The sequence below is a fragment of the Hemicordylus capensis genome, chromosome 4 (genome assembly GCF_027244095.1).
Source record: "Hemicordylus capensis ecotype Gifberg chromosome 4, rHemCap1.1.pri, whole genome shotgun sequence".
Lineage (NCBI taxonomy): Eukaryota > Metazoa > Chordata > Lepidosauria > Squamata > Cordylidae > Hemicordylus > Hemicordylus capensis.
The window spans coordinates 238,558,808-238,583,645 of NC_069660.1; the positions used below are offsets into that span (position 1 = coordinate 238,558,808).

A 24,838-nucleotide genomic window follows, 5' to 3' on the forward strand; every position below is an offset into this window, starting at 1 on the left:
GCTCTGTTTCTTTTTCAACGTCCTGTGAGTCGGTCCCGCTTGCCTCTGCAACTTCATGCCTTTGAGGTTGCTGCACTCCCTTCTCCGCTGTCACACTGCCTGTCTCCTCCTCATCCTCGGAGTCTGATAGCATGCCCATGACAGGGGCCATGGACTGGACATGGCATCAACTGCTTCCGCCTGCGGGCACAGGAAGCATGAAAAGAATCACTGCATTTGGTTGTTGAGTTGGGACGCAAAGAGGTCCAATGCTGGTTGACCCAGAGCTTCCATGAGTAGATGGAAAACCTGTGGGTTGAGCCTCCATTCCACTGGATGTAGATCTTGGTGGCTCAGCCAATCCACCTGTGTGTTGAGTGTGCCGCTGACATGGTGAGCCATGATGAAGACCAGGTGGGTCTCTGCCCATTGTAGTAGGAGGACTGATTCTTGGTATAGAGAGTACGATCTGGTGCCTCCACGGTGGTTCACATGAGCCTTTGCTGTCATGTTATCTGTCTAGATGAGTACATCCTTGTTGTTGAACTGATTGGAGAATGCCTTGAGCACCAACCAAATAGCCCTTAGCTCCAGCCAGTTCATGCTGTGGCTTCTCTCTTGTGTTGTCCATGTGCCCTGGGCTGAGAGGGACAGGCAGTGTGCTCTCCATCTGTGAAGGCTGGCATCTGTTGTGACAATTACTCTTGGAGGGTCTAGGAAGGGCTTGCCCTGGCTGAGGCGTATGTCACTCAACCACCAACGAAGAGAGCTCCTGAATTGGGTTGGCAATGAGACCCGTGTGTTTTGCCTCAGTGCAATCTCCAACTGATGGGGTAGGATAAACCACTGCAAGGGTCTGAGATGGAATCGTGCCCAGGGAAGGGCTTCCAGGGTGTAGACCATTAGGCCAAACAGCTGCACTAACCTCATGATGGGCACCTTCCTGTAGGTCAGGACAGAATGGGTGAGGCCTAGAATTTTTGCCTTTCTTTCATTTGGAAGGAAGAACCTGTCCCGCATGGTGTCTATGATTACCCCCCAGATGCTGAATTTGCATGGATGGAGTCAGTTGGCTCTTGGTATCGTTTACTATGAAGCCATGTGAGGAGAGTGTCGCGAGCATGATGGACACATCCTGTGTGGCCGATCCCCTGGACTGCATAAGGACATCTTCCAGATAAGCAAACAGCCTGACTCCCTGGAGTCTGAGACACACCATCAGTAGGGCCATCACCTTGGTGAATATCCTTGGTGCCGACGACAATACAAATGGGAGCACCATGCATTGGTAGTGGCAATCCTGGTAGCAGAAGCAGAGCAGGTGTCATGAGTGTGGATGTATCGGAATGTGCTGATATGCCTCTGTGAGATCGATGCAGGCCAGGAGGTCTCCGTGATGCAGGTTCTCTGCTATGGACCGAACAGTTTCCATTCTGAATTTTCTGTGTCTGACCCATTTGCTTAAGTATTTGAGGTCCAAGACTGCCCAAGATGATCTGTCTTTTTTGGGCACAGTTAACAAGACAGAGTAGATGCCCAGATGGTGCTGTTGTGTAGGAACCAGTTCTATTGCCAAACTGATGAGGAGATTATTTATTGCTTGTTGAGGTGCAGTATGTTTCAGATGGGATTTGGATCTTGGCATGGGCAAGGAGCAGTCCCTGGGGTGTGATGTTAACTCTATCTTGCACCCGTTCAGAATTGTATCGAGGACCCACTTGTCAGATATGGAGGCCTCCCATGCGTGAAAGAAGTGAGCTAGGCAGGCCCTCAACCCCATCGAGTCAGGAGGATGTAAAGGGGACTGCAGAAAGGTTGATTTGAGATGCAGCATCCACTTGCCAGTGTCGCAGCCAAAGGGTGAGACTGGCAACAACATTTTTGGCTATAGCGCGGGCTCCAAAATGCACCGCATCGAGGGTTGCATCTGCAATGGACACTTAGGCCCTCTAGATTTTTAGTTGACTTTGCCTTTGTCTAGATGGCTCAAGCAGGTGCGACTGCATCAGCTCATCCATCCAAAGTAGTGCAGCTCTGGGGAAAATCGATACCACAACTGAGGCTCTTATAGAAAGGGCAGTGCACTCATTATTTTTCTTCAATTGGGACTCCAGTTTCTTCTCTGTCAGATCCTTAAGGACCAACTCTCCATCTTTAGATAATATGGCTCCCGATGTGAGAGCAGCCACATGAGCATCCACTGGGGGAACCTGCAGTAAGGCTGCTGCTACAGAAGCAAAGCCATAATGCTTGCTGGCTAATATTGTGGTCTATTTCTGCAGAGATGGGGCCTGCCATTCCTGGCGTAAGATCTTAGTAAAAGTTTCCGGGAAACAAGAGCTCTGGTGAGGATGCAGTGGGAAGTACTATGGATTCCCTGGAGGGGGCCGTAGAGGCTTGCAAGTCCTCAATTGTAATGCCCAGTGTCTGAAGCACTTTCAGAAACAAGGCAGAAAAATCTTCAGGTGGGAATAGCCTGTGGGCGTGCGCAGAATGCTCTATTTGCTGACCATTCCCCCTCTTCCTTTGAATCCAGCCCCGGGTCTGCGTCAGCGGGAACTGGTCCTGAGCCAATGGGCCCCTTTTGTGGGATAGGTGAATCCTCCGGGGACAGAGGCTCTGTGGGTCTCCCTGGGTGCGGGTCAGGAGACTCATAATCCGAAAGCTCAGAGAAATGAACGTGGAGGGGACACCTAGGCAATTTGCTTGGCTTTCTATAGGATTGTTCCTTAGATCTGTGTGTATGCTTGCTCTTATGGCTCCTTTTTCTCCTTCTAACAGGAGATTCTGAGGAGTTCGAAGAGGAGTTCAAAGAGGAGACTGAATCCCCCGAACCAGAGGAGGAAGTATACCGCACTTTGTGCTTGGTGCGCTTTTTGTGCAATTTGGCAGGAAGGCGTTTACTCCTGATTTGCTGCAAGAGAGGCAAACCAGGTATGCCAGTCCTCCAGCATGCTTCCCGGGCAAGGGGGAATGGTGGAGTTGGAGGGGGAGGGATTGGCGGGACTTGGGATCCAGGGTTGCAAGAGTTCTGCGGGGACTGAGGGTTCTGAAGGCCCAGGACTCATCCCCTGCTCGATCAGCGGCTGCTCCGGCTGGCTGGGCTGCGGTAGAAGCTGGTTCACAATGGAGGCTTCCACACCGCGTTGTCCTCTGGTTGATGGCGAGGTGGCATTTTTTCCCCTGGAGATGGTCTCGGGAACCCGGAGTGCTCCAAGGGCAGCGAGGCACTTGGCGATGCGGCAACGCACTCTTTCCACGCTCTGCTCTTTTTTCTGTCTGGCGCGGGACTGGAGCTCCCGATGGCAGAGGGAGAAAGCTGTGGAGGGCCGTCCAGCCCTTTCCGAGGCTACGCAGTCTGGGATTTCCAGCCGAGTGCAGGGAGAGGTGGAACGTTCATGTCTCCTGGTGCGCCTTCTCGTCGCCCACTCTTTTTCTCTCTCTCCTCCATGGCGGCCCGCCCTGTCCTCTTCTTCTGAGGTCGCCGGGCAGATCGGGGGTGGTGGTGGCAGATCAATCATGCCTCTGGGCACGTCGGCACGTCTCCCGCTGGATCTCGTCCTGGGTCTTCTGACCTCCCGCCATTGCTGCCAACGCAGATACAGTGGTCCTCAGCGGAGCTCTTTTTGCAGTGGGCGCCAGCATGCTGTGGTGCTGGAGCCTGCTATTTTGCCCTGAATCCACCATTTTCTTGCCTTTTGGCAGTAAGCCTTGCAGCAATTCGACCCAGAGAGGCTCCATTGGGTCAGAGGGGAAGGCAGAGAGAACGAGCAGGCAGAGCAGGGAGTGAGCAGAAGGGAGAGTTAAAAAGGGTGTTTTTTGTGGCGGGAGGTTGGTTTGTTGTTGTTTGTAATAAATAGGCAACAGAATGGAACAAAGCAGTGCTGATGCAGGCAGGGGAGATCAGAGGGAGTAAAAAGCCAAAAGAGGTAAAGTAGAAAGCAGATAAGAAGCAGGGCTTAGTCGACCGCACTGGAGCGAAGCAGGATGAAACTAAACTAGAAGGGGTTATCTTCCCTGGCCTTTTAAAGGCTATCACTATAGTTTGAATTCGTCCTGCCTGGAGCACGCTGGGAAGGATAACCCACGGAGATATCCCCAACCAGCAGCTGAGAGGGTTTTTGTTTGCTTTTTTAACTTTAATGGCATGCATCTCCAAAACCCCAATCCCCCTGCAGGACAGTTAATATAAATTGTTACAGGCTTAAACAGGCCAATTTCCTTTCTCTCCTTGTATTGCCTTCCATTTCCTTTTAAAAAGTGAAGACTAGCCGATAGCCTTGCTCAAAAATCTCCCATGTTCCATAGGTTCTGGAGCTCAAGCTGGAAGCTCACAGGAAGACTTTAGAGACCACCACTTTATTTCTGAATGCTGCTGTTTTGTTTCCAAACTTACAGGCACTCAACTACCTGAGACTGCTATTAGAAGGAATGACATAATATATATCGCATACCCTCTCTTCCAAAAGAGCATCCTTTTCCTGCAAAGCTTCCAAAGGAACAGAAAAAAAGTATATACAACACATAATTTCCTTTCATCTTCATTACTCTGAAAAGAATATTATAATCGTTAAGTATGATCCTCAACTTAGCTATGCCAAAAGATTTGTATTTGAACTGGTTTAGTCCCATTCAATGGCCTAATCAGCTTAATTGTAATACCATGGCCTAAATAATTTGGATCAGCTTGCTGTTAACTCAATTATTATTTTCTCCCATGAACAGCATAGTTACCAGCATCAAGCAGAAAGTAATAAATATACTGGGTGAAACATCATCCCCACCTTCCAAAACTTGAAAGCAAAGCTTGGAATCGTTTAGAAATTACATGATGTGATGTGCAGATTTGTCATTTGTCTCTGATTAGGGATGTACGTGAACCACGGTTCAAGCACATTTTGGTTGCAGTGCCCGGGAGCTTTAAGAAGACGAGAGCAGGTCCTTATCTGCTCTCCACCACCCCATGCAGCTTCCCAAGAAGACCGTGCAGACCATGCAAATGGTGCCCTCATATACGCAGATGCCATATGCATGCTGATGCCACGAGGGGCTTCTTGGGATATACGCCGCCCCATTAGGAAGCTGCATGAAGTGGCAAAGAGCAGGTAAGGACCTGCTACTCTCCTTTTTCTTAAAGCTCCCGGGCTCCTCAACCTAAATGTGTTCAAACCACAGTTCGTGCACATCTCTATCTCTCTCATACTCCATAATTAAAGAAATTAATTAGCAGTAGATCCATGACAGACTAAACAAAAGTACTTCTTCACAAAGCACATAATTCATTTATGGAGTTCTATACCACACAGTGTATTCTGTATACAGTCATGCTCCCTTGCATGACGGTATAAGCAGATAAGTTCATGGAGGATTGGTTTATCAATCACTATTTCTTGTTATGGTGTATGAAAGCTCCAGTATGCCACTGTATATTGGTTACTAGCCCTCAAGGACATATTTTCAGGAGTTTGCTGTGGAGGGAAGGGTTGACTAAAATTGCTGTAGCATATCCTGGGTATTTGCTGCACCAGAGCTTCATTAGTCTGGCTAGTCAATATTATCATGTCATGAATGCATGCAATGTATTCTAAAAGAAATGAGACATAAAAAGACAGGGCTGTGTGTAAAAGTAATGTGTGCCATCAAGTCGATTTCAACTCCTGGTGACCACAGAGCCCTGTGGTTGTCTTTGGTAGAATACAGGAGGGGTTTACCATCATTGCCTCGTCCCACGCAGTCTGAGATGATGCCTTTCAGCATCTTCCTATATCACTGCTGCCTGATATAGTCCCAGAGGGGTTCAAACTGGCAACCTTCTGCTTTTTAGTCAAGCAGAACTTAAGGTGGCTTGCATGGCACTAAAAAAAAAAAATCTGTGTCCAGGTAAAACAAATTCTGCACGCTGTATAAATTTTTCACATTTTGCTTCTGCAGCTTATGGGGAGGGATAACAAGCTATCCAGGCCATGAACCATCCTCTTTATTATAAGGCTCCCTGAGCAATAGTGAGCTGGAGAGGCAGGAGAGAAACATTTTTTTGAAAAAATACTTAATCCTTACCCAACTCCATCTCCCTTTGTCCAGACCCCCATGCAGAAACCCCCTGGAATTTTCCAAGCACATGGTTGTGACCCAATTTAAGGGGACTGCATCATGGTTCTTGCACTCATGGCTTCCAGACTTTATTTATTTATTTATTTATTACATTTCTATACCGCCCAAAACGCAAGTTCTCTGGGCAGTTTACAAAACAATAAAAACAGTCAATAAAAGATTAAAGCATTTCAACAATTAAAATTAAAAAGTTAAAACTATTAAAACACAATTAAAACAATTAAAACAGTATCTAATTAAAAGCCTGGGTCCCAGGTTTGTGACTCCTCACCAGCCCAACTCAACCCCACGTATGTCAGGAGATTAACTGCCCCGCCCTTCCCATGTCTCTGGGAATTTTTATTATTTTCCTCCCCCTAGACCCCCTTTCTTATTCCATGTATGAATGACTGTGTGTGGATTGTAGGAGTAAACAGCTAGGAACAGTTTAGGATGATTTACCCCTTTGGTTTTGATACTATAGGATTGTTGTTCTATTTTAAAACCAGTTGGTTGGGGAAGGGGGGCCCAGCCAGAGTTCCCTCTAATTTTTTTCATCTGTGTGCAGAATGAGTTTTGTTCTGGGCAGCAGTATCAAGGCAGGAGAGCAGGTCTTGTGGTAGCAAGCATGACCTGTCCCCTTAGCTAAGCAAGGTCCACCTTGGTTGCATATGAATGGGAGACTACTTATGTGAGCACTATAAAACATTCCCTTTAGAGGATGGAGCAGCTCTGGGAAGAGCATCTAGGTTTCAAGTTCCTTCCCTGGCATCTCCAAGATAGGGCTGAGAGAGATTCCTGCCTGCAACCTTGGAGAAGCCGCTGCCGGTCTGCGTAGACAATACTGAGCTAGATGGACCAGTGGTCTGACTCAGTATATGGCAGCTTCCTATGTTCCAATGTAAGGCAGTGTGTGCACACATACATTCAGAGTGGGACCTTCCTGATTCAACCTAACCTAAAATTAACTGAGTGGACATTTACAAACTTGTGAACATGCGCACATGTGCACGCCTTAGAGAGACCACTGGGCCCAGTCCCTTCCCCTGGAGTGAAGGCATGCTCGGTCTCAACCAAACCTCATGAGCAGAACTGTCCATAAAGATTCCAAAGAGAACAGGAGTCTTCCTAGGCGATAACAATGGCTAATTCTTCTCTAGGAATTGGCCACTCTCTCATGAGAGTCCTTGGCCATAGAGACATGTGTGCAGGCTAGAGGTTTTTTACCGCCTGTCCCAGTTGAGAGTTCCATCCAAGCCCCAGGGAAGGGTCCCTCAGTAACATTCTGTTTGGCTCTGGACCAAGACTTTAAGTAACCTTTCTAAGAGATTAGTCATCCAGTAACACACTCCCATGTCTCGTTTCACTGTTAGCACTCACCTGGCTAGCCAAGGCCCACCTCTATCTCCAGATACTCCATCCCAGGATTCCCCACCATGGCTAATCTGCATCCACTACAATGTCGGGCGCAGCTGGACCTGATTCACCCGAGAACACAGAATTAATCCCCGGTCTTTCCTGATCTGTTTGCCGAAACCACTCGAGTACACTATCTCAAGCGGTCTCTGGTATTAAGAGAACACCTTATTCTGGTAATTTTTTTAAAAAAAATTAAAGACACATATATTTACCCAAGCTTTTTAACGAGAATTGTGATTTTAAATTTTTTTATGGTTTTAATTTCTGTTTTAATTTGTTTTATGTTGCTGTAAACCACCCAGAGAAGGAAGTTTGGGGTGGTTTACAAATATAATAAATAAACAAACAAACAGTTAAGGTTTTTATTAGCAAAAAGTGTTAAATTGTAGAAAATCGCCAACTGGATCCAATAACCTTCTCAGGCAGACCATCCTAATAGGCTCCTCACCCCTGCAGAGGTGGGACAGGATTGTGAGTCTAATCGTAAATAGATGGTGGTCTGTCCATGACAACTGGGAAATCACAGTAGTCCCCACCCACAGAACACCATCCTGATCAGAGTGAAAGTCCAGATCAAGCATGTCTCAGAGGAAAGGGGAGATGGGCAAAAATCACTTCTCCATAGCATGTCCACAGAAATGCGCGCACACACTTCATTAGTCTGGATACTGACCACCTTCCAAGAGTTCCATAAAATTAAATGCCACTGCAGTCCTTCAAATAAAGATTTCAGAATCATACTCACCCGCTCCTGTCCTGCTGTATCCCAGATCAGAAATTTATGAAGCTCATTCCCACAAGGCACAGTTTTAGTCATGAAAGAAGCACTAAAAGTTGCAAGAAAAAGCAGTACATTATTTAGAGGTAAATTCTGTGTAATATTAACAGATAATCTTGTAAGTACGTCTGGTCAGCTTTAGGCCGTACATTGGTCAGATATAGGCAAGTACCCAGAGAATTGTTTTAGGCATACCTGTTGGAGCTAGGACACTAGCAGCATCAGCTCTTAGCTGCAGTGTCTCATAGTGACCACTGGGGTGGCGGGGTAAGGGTAATGGATAAAATTGATGGACTCCTCCCCTCTTTGTTCTTCCAGTGTTAGTCTCCATTTTGTCTCTCCAGAGATGGCTGATTGTTTAGGCTCTCTCCTCTTTCAGCTATAAGCTCAGCTTTCCTATCCTTTTGTAACTTCTAAATAAATCCTTGTTCTTCAAACTTAAAGAACTATCTCCAGACCTCTTGTTTGGCTGAATTCTCCCCAAACTAACTTTTCTCTGCTAATGGAAGTTGAACTGTCATTCTTCTCCTACAATACCAAGGATATGTGAGTTCATGGTTTTTAATTGGAACAGAAGTTCTTTTAGCGTTTGCTACGTAGAATGATGAAACCAAGGCCAGAGGGTCAAAAACGGCCAGGATGTAGATTACCATGCCACGGCCTATATTTTGTGCCCTTTTTCTGGGGTGTTGCATTTTTCTACTTGAAAATGTGATATTAAAAGTCTAAAAAATAATGCAGAACTTTCAGTGGCAAAGGAATGGCATTGCTGGTTTGGTTCCCTGCCCCTCCCCACTTTCATCGTATACCTTCCAACTGTCCTAATTCAGGTGGGACAGCCACTTTTTCAGAACCCCATGCCAAGGAAAACCCACTCTGCAATCATCTGAATTTTAAGAGACACTCCTTTCTTTCTTTTCTGCACTATTCATGTCTATGGCAGGCAAAAAGTGAAGTCCAGCTGAGACATCTCAGTTGGTAGCTCCCTACCAAACTGGTATATAAAACTCTCTGGGTGATATCCTGTCTAATCAAGTGCTTGCATAATAAGTAATGATCCAAGGAAAAAACTGGGGTCCATGGAATAGGAGTTTCTCAGGATTAAGCGAAATTCAACAAATGCCTCTGATAACGTCAGGGAGTCCAAACTGCTAGAATCACTATTACCGATATGTCGGGGCTACCCGAGATATTATTCGGAAAGCGTATTCTCATGCCAATTCTGTAGATTGCCAGTCCTTGTTTCATACTACGGCCCGCAGTTCTGATTCCCGCCTTTTTTGGTCAGTTCAGCACACTCCGATGGCTTACAAGATCAAGAATATCATCAAGAGGCATTGGCATATAGTGGCCCAGTTACCTGGGTGTGATACCCCTGATCACCTATCGTAAAATCTCCAGTATTTGAGATATGTTAATAAGTACTGATCTTTCATCTCCAAACAGGCATGGTTCTGAACCATTCGGCTTTTTTGCCTGTGGCCACTGTTCGGTATGCTCATTAGCTGCTCCTACCAGGGTTGCACATCATCCTTTTACACATAAATCATTCTCTCTCTGTTTTTTCGCTAATTGCAGCTCTAAAGCCATTGTTTATGTAATTCAATGCCCATGTAATCTTTGGTATATTGGTAAATCAGAAAGAAGTGCCAAAGTTCGGATTGCTGAACATTGGTCTCATATTCTGCATAAGGTGGTAGAAGCCCCCCTTGTGATGCATTACATTGATAAACACCATTTGGCTGATGACATTCGTGTTTTTTATTTTGTATAAGTACTGTGGATCTCCCTTTGCTTCAACAGATGTCCGCCGGACTCTTCTCCAGAAAGAAGCTTTTTTCATTCATTACTATTCGACTTTGGCACCCCACAGTTTGAATTCTGCCAATGATTTGTCCTGTTTTTTATAATATTTATTGTCTGGTTCTATCACAGTTTGTGAGTCATTCAGTCTCTTATTATACAGTGGTCCCTCGACTTACGAACTTAATCCGTTCCGAATGCATATTCGTAGGTCGAAAAGTTCGTAAGTCGAAAAGTGGTTTCCCATACGAATGCATTAGAAACGGATTAATTCGTTCCGGAGAGAAAAGGGGGGGTCTTTACTCACCCCTTCCATGAAAGTAAGGCACTGTACTGTACTTTATTCCTTGTAGTAATCGGGCGGCCCTTCCTAGAAGCCAGTTGCAGCCCAGCCGGCAAGGGGGAAGGGGGCAGCAGGGAGTTCTCCTGCCGTCCTCTTAAATGGGGTTAGATTCGGAAAGAAGGGGGCGGCGGGGGACCTCTGGGGAGCTTCAGGGGGCGGCCGCCAGCCGAGGGGGACTGAGCTTGAAGGGGGCGGCAGGGACTGGGAGCGATCCTGCCGCCCCGATTATGGCTACGAGAAGCGCCGAGGGAGATTGAAGCGGGCGGCACCCTGCCGCCCGATTACTACAAGGAATAAAGTACAGTACAGTGCCTTACTTTCATGGAAGGGGTGAGTAAAGCCCCCCCTTTTTAAGTGGAACCCCCCACCCCAGTGCCGTTCGGATATCGAAAAATTCGTAAGAGTGCAGCATTTTTTTTCCGTTTGTAACTCGAAAATTTCGGTTGTCGAGTAATTCGTAAGTCGAGGGACCACTGTATATGTGATTTGGGATGGCGTGGCTCTCTTACTAGTTTGTTATTAGTGAAATAATGATTCTTAATTAACAATCATCTCTTTATCTCTATGGGACATAACATGAGGTTATTTTTCATGACAGGCTACTTCTTTAAGTGCCGTTTTAATTCTTGTGAACAGCTGTAACACTTTTTGGATTCTTTTTTTCCTCCCCTTATTATTTGGAACAAGTTCTGTATTTTGCTTATGATTTATCCTGTTTCTTATAATATCTTTAGAATAGCTTTTGTTTGGCCCTGTTATAGTTTGTGAGTCATTCAGTTTCATATTTGGGGTATTATTATGCCTGGCTTTTGGCTGGCATGGCTCATTTAGCAGCTTATTATCAGTAAAGGGACGACTCATAGCCAACAATTACCTCTTTATCTCTATGGGATATGTGGGGTTAGTTTTCACGATAGGGTACCCCTTTAAGGACAGTTTGAGCTCTTAGGAACAGCTGAAACACCTCTTGAGTTTAATTTTTCCCTCCCTTTATAATCTGGGATAAGCTCTCATTAGTTAGGTGAATGTTGAGGCTTTAACATGCTTGGTTAAATTCGTTTGTATAGTAATGCTTTTCTACTCTTTGTGTAAGTTTTCCTGTATTCATTTTTCTTATTAGTTTTTCCTTAGTGTGTTATCTATATTAGTTCTTTATATCACCATTTCAGCTTGTTCCTAATGTAATTATTGTTGGGATAAACCACAGGTAGCTTTCATTGTTATGTCCTGTATGATATGATATTGTTTGTGGTTTGTATCTTTGTAATTTCTCTTAGTGAAATCTTTGGCCTTGGGCACAGCTGAGAAACCTTCAGTGCTTATTTATTGCCTATGACCTATGCTGAGCCTTTTATCAGTAAAGTGAACCCTGTGTTCCTTAATAAGTTTTGATAAGCTTAAATGCTTAGAAATGTTCCTCTCTATTTTGTGTGTGTTTTGCATTCAGTCTTTTATACTTCATAGTGTTATTCTTTCATGTCTTCATTCTATTATTTCAGCTTTATTAATGGAAAATTGTCTCTGATGAAGCCTTTTGGTGAAACAGTGCCTTACCCGGGGTGGCCACCTGGTTCTTTTCCTGGTGTTATTTGTCTTTCATCGTCAGTTGTCATCAGTCACTTCAGAGTATGTTGCTTGCTCATTTTGAATGAAGGAGTCATGAACTGAACTACAAGCACTCTCAACATCTCCCTGAGTACATCGTTTCCTTCTTCTGGTATCTGAGAACTTATTATCCGTTTTGTATGTACTCCTTATATTCTCAAATTTGATGACATCTTGGACCTCGTTTGGATACCTGCACATACTGTTTTTGTATTTTTCAATTGCATGTTGTAATTCCATCTGATATTATGTTTATGTGTGTCTACAAGTGTGATACAGATGCTCTTGCTCATTTTCATGTGTGTTGAGAGCTGGTTATTCATTCATTTAGCAGTTATTTATTTCTAGCTTATATTCATTATTTTCCTTGTCCACGGGTTTTTGTTTTACTTCTAATAAGTAATGCTAGCATAACAAGATTGTATAGTTGCACTAAAAAAAATTAGGAATTAAAGTATAGCACTCTTGCACAGAAGTTCCCTTTAGAACAAATGTGCTGCAGATTGCACTACTGCTGTACAAGCACAAGCATGCATGTAGTGTTGTGCAATACTAGACTGGAACACAAGCTCCAGATTTAGTGCAAGTAGCTAGCACAACTTTGTGATACTACAATATATTTACACAAGTATTTCATCGGAATGTCAACCTTTATTTTTAATCCCATTTACATATAAGACCTGTTTAGGCATTCTTCTATTTGTGGATGCATTACTCAAGTACAGCATCCACAAGACCACACCTTTAAGTCCTACCCCCACTGTGATGCACATGAAATTCTATTTTTGTCCACTGCCGTGAGCAGTAGTGAACTGGAGGAGCGGGGTATAAATATTTAAAACAAATCCCACGCCCTGCTGTCCATGATTATGGCATTTTTCTGAAATGCCATGATTATGGCATTTTTCTGAAATACAAACACTGTATTTGTCAACAGATTTTTCCCAAAATAAGAAAACAAAGGAGATTAAGCATTCTAATCACAAAAGAATATCTTTATAAGTATAGTAGCAGTTGTCTTTTCAGACAAACACCATAAAAAATGGGAAATAGTGGCAGTGTGTTAGTGTCCATCACAAAAGGGGCAGGGCTTGCCAGCACACTCTTGGAAATACTACACAGTGTCCTTACTCCCTTAACACCTGAACAAGGCTATGGTGATGTCAAAAATTACCATATTTACCCGAATCAAAGACTCTGAATTTAGGATGACCCCCTTAAAAAGGAGAGGTTAAATACAGGTTATACCTGAATGTACTCAAAAGGAACAGGACTCTGAATTTAAGATGACCAACTGATTTCTAATATCAAAAAACTTGGAACCTAGTCTTGGATTCAAAACCTAGTCTTGGATTCAGGTAAATACAGCACAACTGTTAATCACACAATTAAGTTCTTCCTGAAGAAAGCATATATATTAAACTCTGAACTTTTCTCCCCAGAACCTCTATTTCAACATAAATTAAATGCTTCTACTATTGACTAATGCTTCTCCTAACCCACTAAGACTGGAGAAAAGCCAGCCAGAGTGAAACAGAAATTTGAAGAGGTGGGAAATAGAGAGTAGGGGTTACACAGACCAGTTGGTATAGTTCAGTCCGGATTTGGACCTAACCATGGGTATCCAAACCGGTTTGGTTGAAACAATTGGCTGCACCAGTTTGACGAACCAGCTCGAACCATTTCATGATTGAATGCTTGAACTGGCTTGGTTCGCAGCAGTCCAGCTAATGATCGAACCGGTTCTGCACAACCATAGTAGACAGGAAGAGAAATGAAGTGCTTGATTCAGCCCTCCACCTTCTCTTTAATTTACTGATATTATGTTAGTCTAGGACGGTAATAAAGATGATTGACTGACTGACTGATAGAAAGGATGCCAGGAGTCTGGGGGTGAAATACACTTGCCAGTGCCTGAAACACTGATGTAGCAGTGTTCCAACAGGCACCAAGGAGGAGAAAGAATTCATTGCTCCTGCTAACACTAGGCCACCTAAATGAAAAAGGAGCAGCAGAAGTTGAGAGACGTACAAGAGCTGGTGCCTTTACTTCAACGGACTCATTCTAAAGTCATTGGGAGCATAATGGGGTTTGAGTTCAGCTAGAAGTTGGGCTTGGAATAAGCACAGCTACTTTTTGTTCAGAAAGTAGCTTGGTTTGTCAAACCCAACCTTAAATCAATTACTGTGGGGCACGGGGGTGAAGGTGGGGAGGTGGCTCATTACTACAAGAAAACGGGGAAGTTGTGAAGGAAAAATTCCCATTTTTATGGAGAGTTGCTGGAATGAGAAGTGTAGGTTGCTGCCTGTAAAGAATTTTCTCCCTCTAAATCAGGGCTGCTCAACCAGCCCTCCAGCAGATGTTGGCCTACAACTTCCATAATCCCTGGCTATTGACCACTGTGGCTAGGGATTATGAGAGTTGTAGTCCAAAAACAGCTGGGGGGCCTAAGTTGAGCAAGCCTGCTCTAGATAGTGCTAAAATCTGCCAGGGATATATTTTGTTCTGGCATCTGTGTTGGGTTTTCCATTCTGCATATTCAAATTAGCCAAATTTGGAGACAAAAGCCCTTTAATGAAGGGGGGCAGGGGCAAAGCAAGGTTAGAGTGGGCCCAAAGATGAGATTTTAAAACGGGTCCCTCGCTGACTTCCTCTCCTTCTCCTAGCCACATGTCTTTGCTGCAGAAGAACATTAAGGACACGTGCAATAGCAGATTAACAGAGGACAGGAGTCTACAGTTACAAGGTGTAAATAACAGCAGAACCAAATAATTCAACAGTATCAATGAAGAACTTTAATAACTTTAATAACTTCACATATCCCAACTACAGTTACAAGATGTAAACAACAAAGATGTAAAGCAGAACCAAAGCAAGACCAAGTTGCATCTGATTGTCCCTTTCTTTTTGTAGTCCAAAGTGATTCCTTTGTTTCCTTTAATATATTTGGATGGGGGGGCGGGGGGAGAGGGCAAAAAAGAGAAGTAACAAACCACCCTAAATGGAGGGGGCCAGGGCAATTCAGTGCAAACAGCAAAGCCATAGACAGGCACGGAAAGAGACTGAGAAGATTAAAACATAAAAGACCAACAAGGCTCATGGGGTGCTGCAAGAGCTTGTTCTCCAGCTGCTAGGCTGGGAGATGTCACCCGCTTTCAAATGTGGCTCCACCTCCAGCTATCCCAGGAACTCCACATCTAAGCCACGGACTTACAAAACACAAGCCAGCAGCTGATTGTTGTTGTTTTAATGCAGCGGGGGGCGGGGGGGAGAGGCAGCTTAGCAGATTTATCCCCCCCCCTTTTGCGTTTTCTCCCCGCTTTTGCCAGCGGATTTCGGGCAAGCAGGAGAGAAGCATGGCAGCTGGCTGTTTTGCATTGCAGCAGTGGCGGAGAGAAGCCATCACCACCACTGAGCGAGCCTCTCCTGCGGCTGCGCTGCGGCTAAGCAGAGGAGAGAAAGTTGTTCAAATTGGTTAAGTAGTTCACAAGTAATTCCACTTGTGCTTCAAAAGTTTGTGCATCCGCCATCTTGAATTGGGGTGGATGACATCGTCACAATCTTTACTGTTGAGCTGTCCCTATACATCCCTACAACTGTAGCAAATTTGTTTCGAATCAGTTAGACTGTCCACAAGTTAGTTCACCTTCACCTCAAAAGTTTGTTTCCACCATCTTGGATTGGGGTAGATGTCATCATCTCAAACTACACCACTGAGGTGTCCCTGTGTGTCACTCACTACAACTGTACCAAATTTGATTCAAATCAGTTAAGACAGTCCAAAAGTTAGCCAACTTGCGCCTCAAACATTCACGCGTCCGCCATCTTGGTTTGAAGTAGATGGCATCATCACAAACTATTGAGGTGCCCCTATGTGTCCCTACAGCTGCAGCAAATTTGGTTCAAATTGGTTAAGCGGTTCACAAGTTATCCCACTTGTGCCTCGAAAGTTTATGCATCCGCCATCTTGAATCGGTGTGGGCGACATCATCACGAACTATGCCATTGAGGTGTCCCTTTGTGTCACTCACTGCAACTGTACCTAACTTGGTTTAAATTGGTTAAACAGTCAACAAATTAGCCAGCTTGCATCTCAGATGTTCACGTGGCCATCTTGAATTGGAGTGGATGACATCATCACACACCACACCATTTGTGCATCCCTATGTGTTGCTACAGCTATAGCAAATTGGGTTCAAATCAGTTAGGCGGTTCACAAGTTAGTCAGTTCACAAGTTAGTCCACTTGCACCTCAAAAGTTTACACGTCCGCCATCTTGGATCGGGATGGATGATATCACAAACTACATCATTGAGGTGTCCCTATGAGTCCCTACAACTGTACCCAATTTGGTTCTTATTGGCCCAGGCATTGCAAAGTCGATGGGGGGGACACACAAACAGAATGCCGGTTGATCTCATAAGCCTACTGGAAAGTAGGCAAAAAAATGGGTATGATTTTATATTTTCAGTGTATTTCTAGCTACTGCTCTTCAATATTATAATCACATTATGGAGCTATTTCATGGTTTTGAGCAGAAATTTAGGACACCTTCAGTTATTACAAATGAATGAGATGGTAGATTGTATAACCATTTTTCTGGCAAAAACAATTTTTTTAAAAAAGCATGCAACTACATTTATTGCAAAGGGGATGCCATTGTTGCTCATTAATAAAATATCAGCAATATTAAAGCAAGCACATTGCTATTGACAGGTTGCTTACCTGTAACTAGGGTTCTTCTTGCGGTCATCTGTGCTCTTACACAATTGGGCTTTGCGCCTGCGCAGAGATCTCGGAGTTTTTTCAAGATAGATCCTTGCATGATATTTAGGCGGTAGCCCCGCCCCCTAGGATATATGCGATTGTGCGGGCTTCCTTTCCCAGTCTTCTGAGTCTGCAACTGAAAAAGACTACAGCGGGGAGGATAGGTGGGCATGTAAAAGCACAGATGACCACTAGAAGAACCCTAGTTACAGGTAAGCAATCTGTCGTTCTTCAACGTGGTCTCTGTGCTCAACACAACTGAGCGCATAGTAAGCTGCACCCAATGCCAATCCTACCTGGAGGAGGGAGTCAGTTGAAGAGCGACTGCAACACTGCCTGTCCGAAGGCAGCATCTCTACGGGCATGCATGTCCAGCACTTAGTGCTGCATGAAGGAGTGTTCGGAAGCCCACATAGCAGCCTGGCAGATAACTTCCAGGGGAACAGAATTGTCGAAAGCCATGGAAGCCGATTCCACTAGCGCAGAATGTGCCTTGATGGATGGTGGGAGTGGCTTCTTGGAGAATTGATAACTCAGGGTAATGGTGCACACCACCCATCGTGAGATAGTCTGTGCGGATGCTTGAGCACCCTTATTCGGTCCAGAGTGTACGATGAAGAGAGAAAGTAAGGTGTGCCAGGCGGTAGTCCTATGTACACAGAACACCAATGCTCTATGCACATCTAACGTGTGCAGGTGCTGTTGGGCATCATCAGACGGGTTAGAAAAGAATACAGGTAGAGTGATGGGTTGGGAGCGGCAGAAGTGGAGACCACCTTTGGCAGGAAGGAGACATCTGATCTGAGGATGACCTTGTCTCTGTGAAAAATAAGGTAAGGGGGATCAACCCTTAGAGCTCGAAGTTCACTCACCCGTCTGGCAGAAGTCACAGCCACAAGGAAGGTGACTTTACAAGATAGGAGATCCATAGACACCGACGCCAGGGGTTCGAAGGGAGCGCACATAAGGCAAGTCAACATAAGGCTGAGATCCCAAGCGGGGGGGGCATTATAGGAGGGTCTGGGTAAAGATGAGAGAGACCCTTCAGAAACTTCTTGATGACCTGATGCCGGAACCAGGATAGAGCACTGGCAGAGAGCGGGTGACTATGGCGGCCAGGTGTACCCACAGGGAGTTGAGTTTGAGTCCAGACTCCTTAAGGAGAAGAAGGTAGGAGCAGATGACCTGGGCGGATACTCTAGGCGGGGAGATATTCTTGGACTGTAGAAACCTAGTAAAATGCATCCACTTGTGTCCATAGGATCTTATCGTGGCAGGCCTGAGCACTGCTGAAAGGACCTATTGCAGGTCTACAGGAAAGGAGGCTGGATCCACCGTGCCGTCAGGCGGAGGAGTGGTAAGTCTGGGTGGAGAATGTGGCCATCCTTTGGGTAAGGAGGTTGGGGATTCATGACAGGTGAGTGTAGCTGTTGGAGAGGTGAAGGAGACGGGTAAACCAGGGGTGCTAGGGCCACCATGGGGTGCTCAGTATACACTCTAAGACGTCCTGTTGAATTTTCTGAAGTATCCTGGGCAGTAACGATATGGGAGAAAATATGTAGGCTGACAGGCCTGTCCAGGGAAGTGCAAAAGTGTTGCCTCACGACCTGAATCCAAGGCCCACTCTTGAGCAATAGTGGCGACACTGAGCGTTGATCTTGGAGGCAAAGAGGTCTATCTCAGGCATGAACCACGTCTGAAACAAAGATATCAGAGTGTCCCTGTCCAGCTGCCACTTGTGAGAGGTGGTTCCGGCCCTGCTAAGTGTGTCTGCCTGCAGGTTTAGCTTGGCCTGTATATGTACAGCCGATGGAGTGCTTTTGTGATGGATACACCAGAAACAAATGTTGCTGGAGAGTTTCAGGAGGGAGGGAGAGGATGTGCCCCCCTGTCGATTCAGGTATGCCTTTGCGGTCATATTGTCCATCTGAACAAGGACCGCAGAGTGAGCCACTACCAGAAGGAACCCTTTTAGGGCCTTGAAAATGGTCAGAAGCTCCAGGAAATTGATGTGATGAGCAGCTTCTGATGGGTTCCTGAGGCCGTGGAGGTGGAGAACATTCAGGTGAGTGCCACAACCTGATTCTGACGCATTAGTGGTGATCATGAAACAGGGTCTCAACGGGTGGAAAGGTGAGCCACAGCGAGATTGTCCAGGTCGTTCCACCAATGGATAGAATGCAGAACTCAGTGAGCGACCCAAAGCAAGCATGATGGCGGGTCCAGTTGAAGAGTGAAGGATCGTAGGAACCACTGCTGGAGAAGTGTGGACCGAAGGCAAGCATGTGGCAAGACATGTGTGGTGGATGCCATGTAACCTAGCATATGCTGTATGACCTGAACAGTTTGGCAGGGGTTAGAGAGTAGGGCGGTGGAGAGGGAAAGTATAGATTGTATCCTCCAGTCCGGGAGGAAAAGGAGTGCTTGGGCTGAATCGAAGAGAAGCCCTAGGAATTCTATCGAGTTGGATGGGATGAGATTGGATATCTCGTAGTTGATCTGTAGGCCCAGCACGGTGAGAAGGGATATGGTGGTATCGAGGTGGCATTCATGAGTCCCGGGATCGCTGGCCACCAGAAGCCACTCGTCAAGGAAGGGGAAGAGCTGGATCCCTGTTGTTGGAGAAGAGCGATGACTGGGGCCATGCAATTGGTAAAAATCCTGGGAGCGGATGCAAGGCCGAAGGGCAGTGCGCGAAACTGGAACATCCTCCCTGCCACCAGAAATTGGAGGTAGCAGCAGTGTTGTGGCCAAATAGTGACATGATAATAGGCGCCACAGAGGTCTAGGGAGGCGAACCAATCCCCCCTGTGAAGAAGGGGTCATGATGGTCACTATCCAAAAGCGCCTGTAGGTGACGCAGTGATTCAAGTCTCTCAGATCTAAGATGAGACATAAAGTGGCATCCGGCTTTGGTACCATGAAGTAAGTGGAATGGAACCCATGAGAGCTTGGGTTCAAAACTGATTCTATTGCCTGTTTGGTAAGCAGAGTCTCCACTTCAGGGAGTAGAGCTGGTGTGGGAGGGGTGGGGACTGGAGGGTTGAAGGAAGGAGTCATGGAAAACTCGATGGCATAACTGACCCTCACAATGGTAAGGACCCAAGAGTCTGTGGTGATCTGTTCCCAGGCCGAGAGGAATGGGGAGAGTCTGGTACCCCACCTGGGAAGAGGCAGAGAGTCATAGTCTTTTATGCTACTTGGGAGAGGTATGGGGTCAGGGTGCTGAATTCTGGTTGGATGGAAAGGAGCTACGCTTCTCGTAGGGTTGAAAGTGGGTTTGGCAAAAGGAACGGTCAAGCTGTTGTGTAGAGGCCTGTGATCATTGAGGTTGGCCTTGTTCCAACGGGGTGAACGATAAGGATGATAGGGAGCTGGTTGGTAGCTCATAGAGCACGCAGTGTTTCGTAAGCACTGAACCTTTTGCAGAGTATCGTCGGGTTTTTTGCCAAAGAAGGCTTCTCCCTCAAAAGGCAGGTCCTCGATGTGGGAGCGCACCTCTGAAGTTAAACCTGAGGACCGCAACCAAGCGTGTCGGGGTATAGCAATTGAGGAGGCCAAGACTCTGGAAGAGCTTTTGGTTGCATGGCTCACGTTATGGAGCTCTTGTTTAGTCACTTGAGCAGCCTCTTTGAAAAAGACGTTGGCAGATTCCCTGTGTTCCGGGGGAAGATGGTCCAAGAAGGGTGCCATGCACTCCCATAGGAAGTGATTGTAATTGGCGTTGTATACCTTAGCCACTCTAAGGTTTAAAGTAGAAATGGAATAAAGTCGCCTGCCATAAGAGTCCATCTTTTTTCCTTCTCAATCAGGCGGCATAGAGGTAGAAGCCCCACGATTCTTGTTAAGGGAGGATTCTACCACCACGGAGTTAGGAGTGGGGTGTCTTCTAAGGAAGGAGCTCTTCTTTTCGTCTGCCAAGTGGATCTTGTAAAAGTTCTTCAACTTCTTAGTCGATTGTGGCAATGAGGTGGAAATTTCCCAGAAGGATTTTGTGACCTTCATAAGAGAAGGGTTAAGAGGCAGCGAGACTGGCGCCCTTGCATCAGCCTCAATGAGGTGGAATAGTGGATCTGGGTCTTCCTTATCCTGCTGGGACATCTGAACCCCCAGAGAGTTCGCCATCCAAGTAACGTAGTCAGCAAAAAGTCTACAGTCCTCGGAAGGGAAGTTAGGGCGAAGGTCTGCCAAAAAATTTTGCAGAGAAGAACTGAGGGAAGCCACCTCCAGGTGTGTAGAAGTGACCTCTGCATCTTCATATTCTGAATCTGAGCCCGAGGAGCTTCCCTCTGTCGGAACCAAGGGGCTAGGAGCCTGTGGTTCAGGTTAGTCCCGATGAATGTCAGGCTGATAGGTCCTGGGTGTAAGTGGAGGAACTGGATGGTTCCATGTTGGCACAAGTGGAGGTAGCAAAGATGTGGAAGGAGGAGGTGGAGGCAGAGGCTGAATTGTGATAGTCGGAGCGGATGGGGCACGCCTCAGGGAGCGGGATATGTCCCGAGCTCTCAGTCTCGACTCCCACTGGTGCAGCTGGGAAGTTGTATATCGGTCCTGAGGGTAGGGGGTCTGAGCAGCGTCCAGGTGGCCACGATGATAGTCCAGATCTGAGACCAAGGGACAGATAAGGAGTTGAGAGGATCAGCAGGAGGGGTGGTCTTGGTACCGAGACCTTGGCTGTAGCCGCTCAAAGTCTGATTCAAAGTCCACATCTGATAAATCAGGCTCGGGTTTGTAGGCAACCTCGGGTTCATAGAGATAGTCCACCTTGGCCAGTTCCTCCTCGCGTTCAGAATGATGTTCGGACTCGTACACAGGATCATATTCTGAATGAGTCACCGTGTTCTTCAGCTTCACTGCCAGATTCGACTGGCACGGTATCAGTAGCAATGTCATGCCTGAGGCATTTGGTTGTGCAAGGCTTCGGTAGCATAGCCCTCTTTTTCTTGGCAGGAGGGGCAACTTCCGTTTGGGGGGATGCTCAGGATCTGAGCCATTATGCACCTTCCTCTTCTTCTTTACAGGCACCGTCTCGGTGGAAGTCCCCAGAACCGAAGCATTCAGGGTCAAAATCAATGGAGCCGAAGCCGCAGACGGATCCAAGGAAAGACCTGGAATCGTGGGCTCTGTAGGTAAAGCGGCCTTGGTGGCAATGAGAGCCAACCCCATAGGGGAAGTGGAGGGCTGTGAGCCCAAGCCCTTAGGCAAGGTGGAGGTCACCTGCATCTTAGAGGGCTTCGCTGCAGCTGCTGAAGATTTTAGGGCTTGCTCCCGCAACCAAGATCACAGGTGAGAGGCCCAATTTTTCCTGGCTTGTTTAGTAAAATTCGAGCAATGGACACACGAGTCCACTCGGTGCTCTTCCCCAAGGCAGAATAAGCAGTAGCTGTGTCTGTCGGAGACTGGTAATTTTGCTCGACGACGATCACAAAATTTAAAAATAATCTGACCGGCTGTAGGCCGTAGAAAGGCAGCAAAATGCTGAGCCCCAAAGGGCAGGGAAAGCGTGGGGGAACTGAGGGAAATCAAAACACTAACTTAAAGAGGAAAGTACTGATAAATAAATTAGAGAAGTAGAAGTTACAGAGAAAGGAAGGAAGATTTTAAACAGTGTTCTAGCTCAGAAGCACTCACTACGAAGTCGATCTGTCTGCGGACGAAGACTGGGGAAGGAAGCCCGCACAGCCGCATATATCCTAGGGGGTGAAGCTACCGCCAAAATATAATGGAAGGATCTAGTTTGAAAAAGCTCCGATGAGGTCTCTGTGCAGGTGCAAAGCCCAATCGTGTTGAGCACAGAGACCACGTTGAAGAAATGGATATACCCAAGTAGCTTTTTCCTCAATTGATGGGGTTCAATTTCTTTTCACAAGTTTCTAGTTTAATGGGTAAATTTTGTGCAATTACTCCAGTAAAAATTTGCTAATGATGTAGTTATGTATCTCTTATGTTCCTTTTCATTCATTGCAAAGAAATATTTTCTTGATCAATTACTGCCTGTTATGAGCCACTCCCTTGCCTGCTTTTACACAGCTTCCTCCACTTCTTAAACTCAAGAATTGTAAAATTCGAATACAACATGTTCCAGATATCCACAGTTAGAAAACCTGAAAACTAATCTCTGTGAATAAAAAGGTGCTATTGAAATCTTTTTAGATAACCCAGCACCTAAAAAGGATATCCCATGAGTTGTAAATGTGTATTTGTCAAGGAAGAGCTTGTGTTTTTAGGATTTTTTTTCCTGGATTGCCAGTTTCTGTACTCGTGGGGCTCCTGTGCCTTTAACAGTACATGTTAAGGCTAGGCTTCTCCTTTTCATCCAGTTCTTGCCAATAAAGCAAATTGCTCCATTTGGAGCAAGAATTGGCAATAATACAGAAAGGATGCCCTTGTCTTGCAACTTAATTATATTACTTGAAACAAAGCAAGTTGTTCTGGTAAGAACTAATCTGCCTACTTTCCTTTAACTATACTCTTAATTGATAATTACCATCCTCACAAGTTAGCCAACTTCAGCCTTAAACATTCACACATCCGCCATCTTGAATTGGATGGATTACATAATCACAAACTACACCACTGAGGTGCCCCTATGTGTCACTACAATTGTACCAAATTTGTTTCAAATTGGTTAGATGGTCCACAAGTTAGCCCACTTGCATCACAAACAGTCATGCATCTGCCATCTTGAATTGGGGTGGATTACATCATTGCGAACTATGCCATCGAGGTGTCCCTATGTAATCCCTACAACTGTACTCAATTTGGTTCATATTGTGAAGTTGATGGGGTGGAGACACAGGGACACAGACTGCCGGGTACTCTCATAAGCTTGCTTTCCTTAAGGAAACTAGGCTTTAAAAAGTGTAGGAAAACATAGTCCTTTCTTCCCAATTTCCTGCTTCTTTGATAATGGAAGCAAATCTGTCATCCACACCAGACTACCCCTACACTCACACCAGTTCTTCATTTCCTCCTGTCTGGAAAAATGAAAGTGAAGACCTATCCTATGCTTCCGCTACTATGAGTGGCTACTACACCAAAACTATGCTAGCAGAAGCCAGCTGTGATCCTATGCTCAGCCAGCAGAAGTACCAGCAACAGCATCACAAGAGCTGTAGAAAAAAAAGTCAACATAGCAACACCAACAGACACAGGCCACTGAGGTAGGTGAGTGCCCACCATCCCTCTCATCAATAATCCACCACCTGCTGAGGCAACAGCTTTAGCACAGCTAAATTGTGCCTAGATGTAAATTAAATTCAAGTCAGGATCTCACTTGTGTCTAGCTGTTATATTGCAGCATTTGTAAGCTCTGAAGTCTTGGAAGAATTAATGAAGATGAATTATATGCCATCCACTAATGCTGTGTTATCCTGTCTTGTTAAAAGACAAGACAATATGATGAATTAGAAGCCAAAAACTATGCGTCACGTGGAAGCCGATGGATATACAAACTGTGCTGTATATGATTAATTGCTAAAACAATCTTTCCTTTAACCACATGTCGAGTTGCCACTGCAACCCGCAACTTAAGTCTTGGTGAGTGACTTTTCAGGGTCATTTCCTAGTGCATTCTAACCCCGCCCCCCACCAAAAAGGGCAACCATATAATTCAGTAACCAGTGCTTTAAAGGTAAAGTGTGCCGTCAAGTCGATTTCAACTCCTGGCACCCACAGAGCCCTGTGGTTTTCTTTTGGTAGAATACAGGAGGAGTTTATCATTGTCTCCTCCCGTGCAGTATGAGATTATGCCTTTCAGCATCTTCCTATATCGCTGCTGCCCAATATAGTACCAGCGGGGATTCGAACCGGCAACCTTCTGCTTGTTAGTCAAGCATTTCCCTGCTACGCCACTTAAGGTGACCCAACCAGTGCTTTACCCGCATGGATATTACCAGCACTTGAAGTGCTGCTGTCCACAGAGGCACAATGAGAAAAGATAAAAAGAAATAACCTCTTCCAACACCCCCAAAGTAGGCAAGTCCCCCCCCCAACAAAGTGTGGATATGTAAATTTGGGAAGGTCAGTTACGAGGCTGTGTTAAAAGCACAGAT

The 24,838-nt window shown here is 45.7% G+C and overlaps 1 protein-coding gene and 1 long non-coding RNA gene across 4 annotated transcripts in view; one reads left to right on the top strand and one right to left on the bottom strand.

Moving 5' to 3' along the window:
• RAB31 (RAB31, member RAS oncogene family) overlaps positions 1-24,838 on the bottom strand; it is a 114,438-nt gene that overhangs the window by 63,631 nt on the left and 25,969 nt on the right. For all 3 annotated transcript variants that reach the window (XM_053247607.1, XM_053247606.1, XM_053247605.1), the window contains exon 3: positions 8,234-8,315. In XM_053247607.1, the coding sequence (XP_053103582.1) occupies positions 8,234-8,315 (82 nt within the window). The remainder of the gene's footprint in view (positions 1-8,233; positions 8,316-24,838) is intronic.
• LOC128323804 (uncharacterized) lies at positions 2,777-12,311 on the top strand. Its single transcript, XR_008306473.1, has 3 exons — positions 2,777-2,913; positions 4,378-4,490; positions 11,912-12,311. It is a non-coding gene; the product is annotated as an uncharacterized LOC128323804 (long non-coding RNA).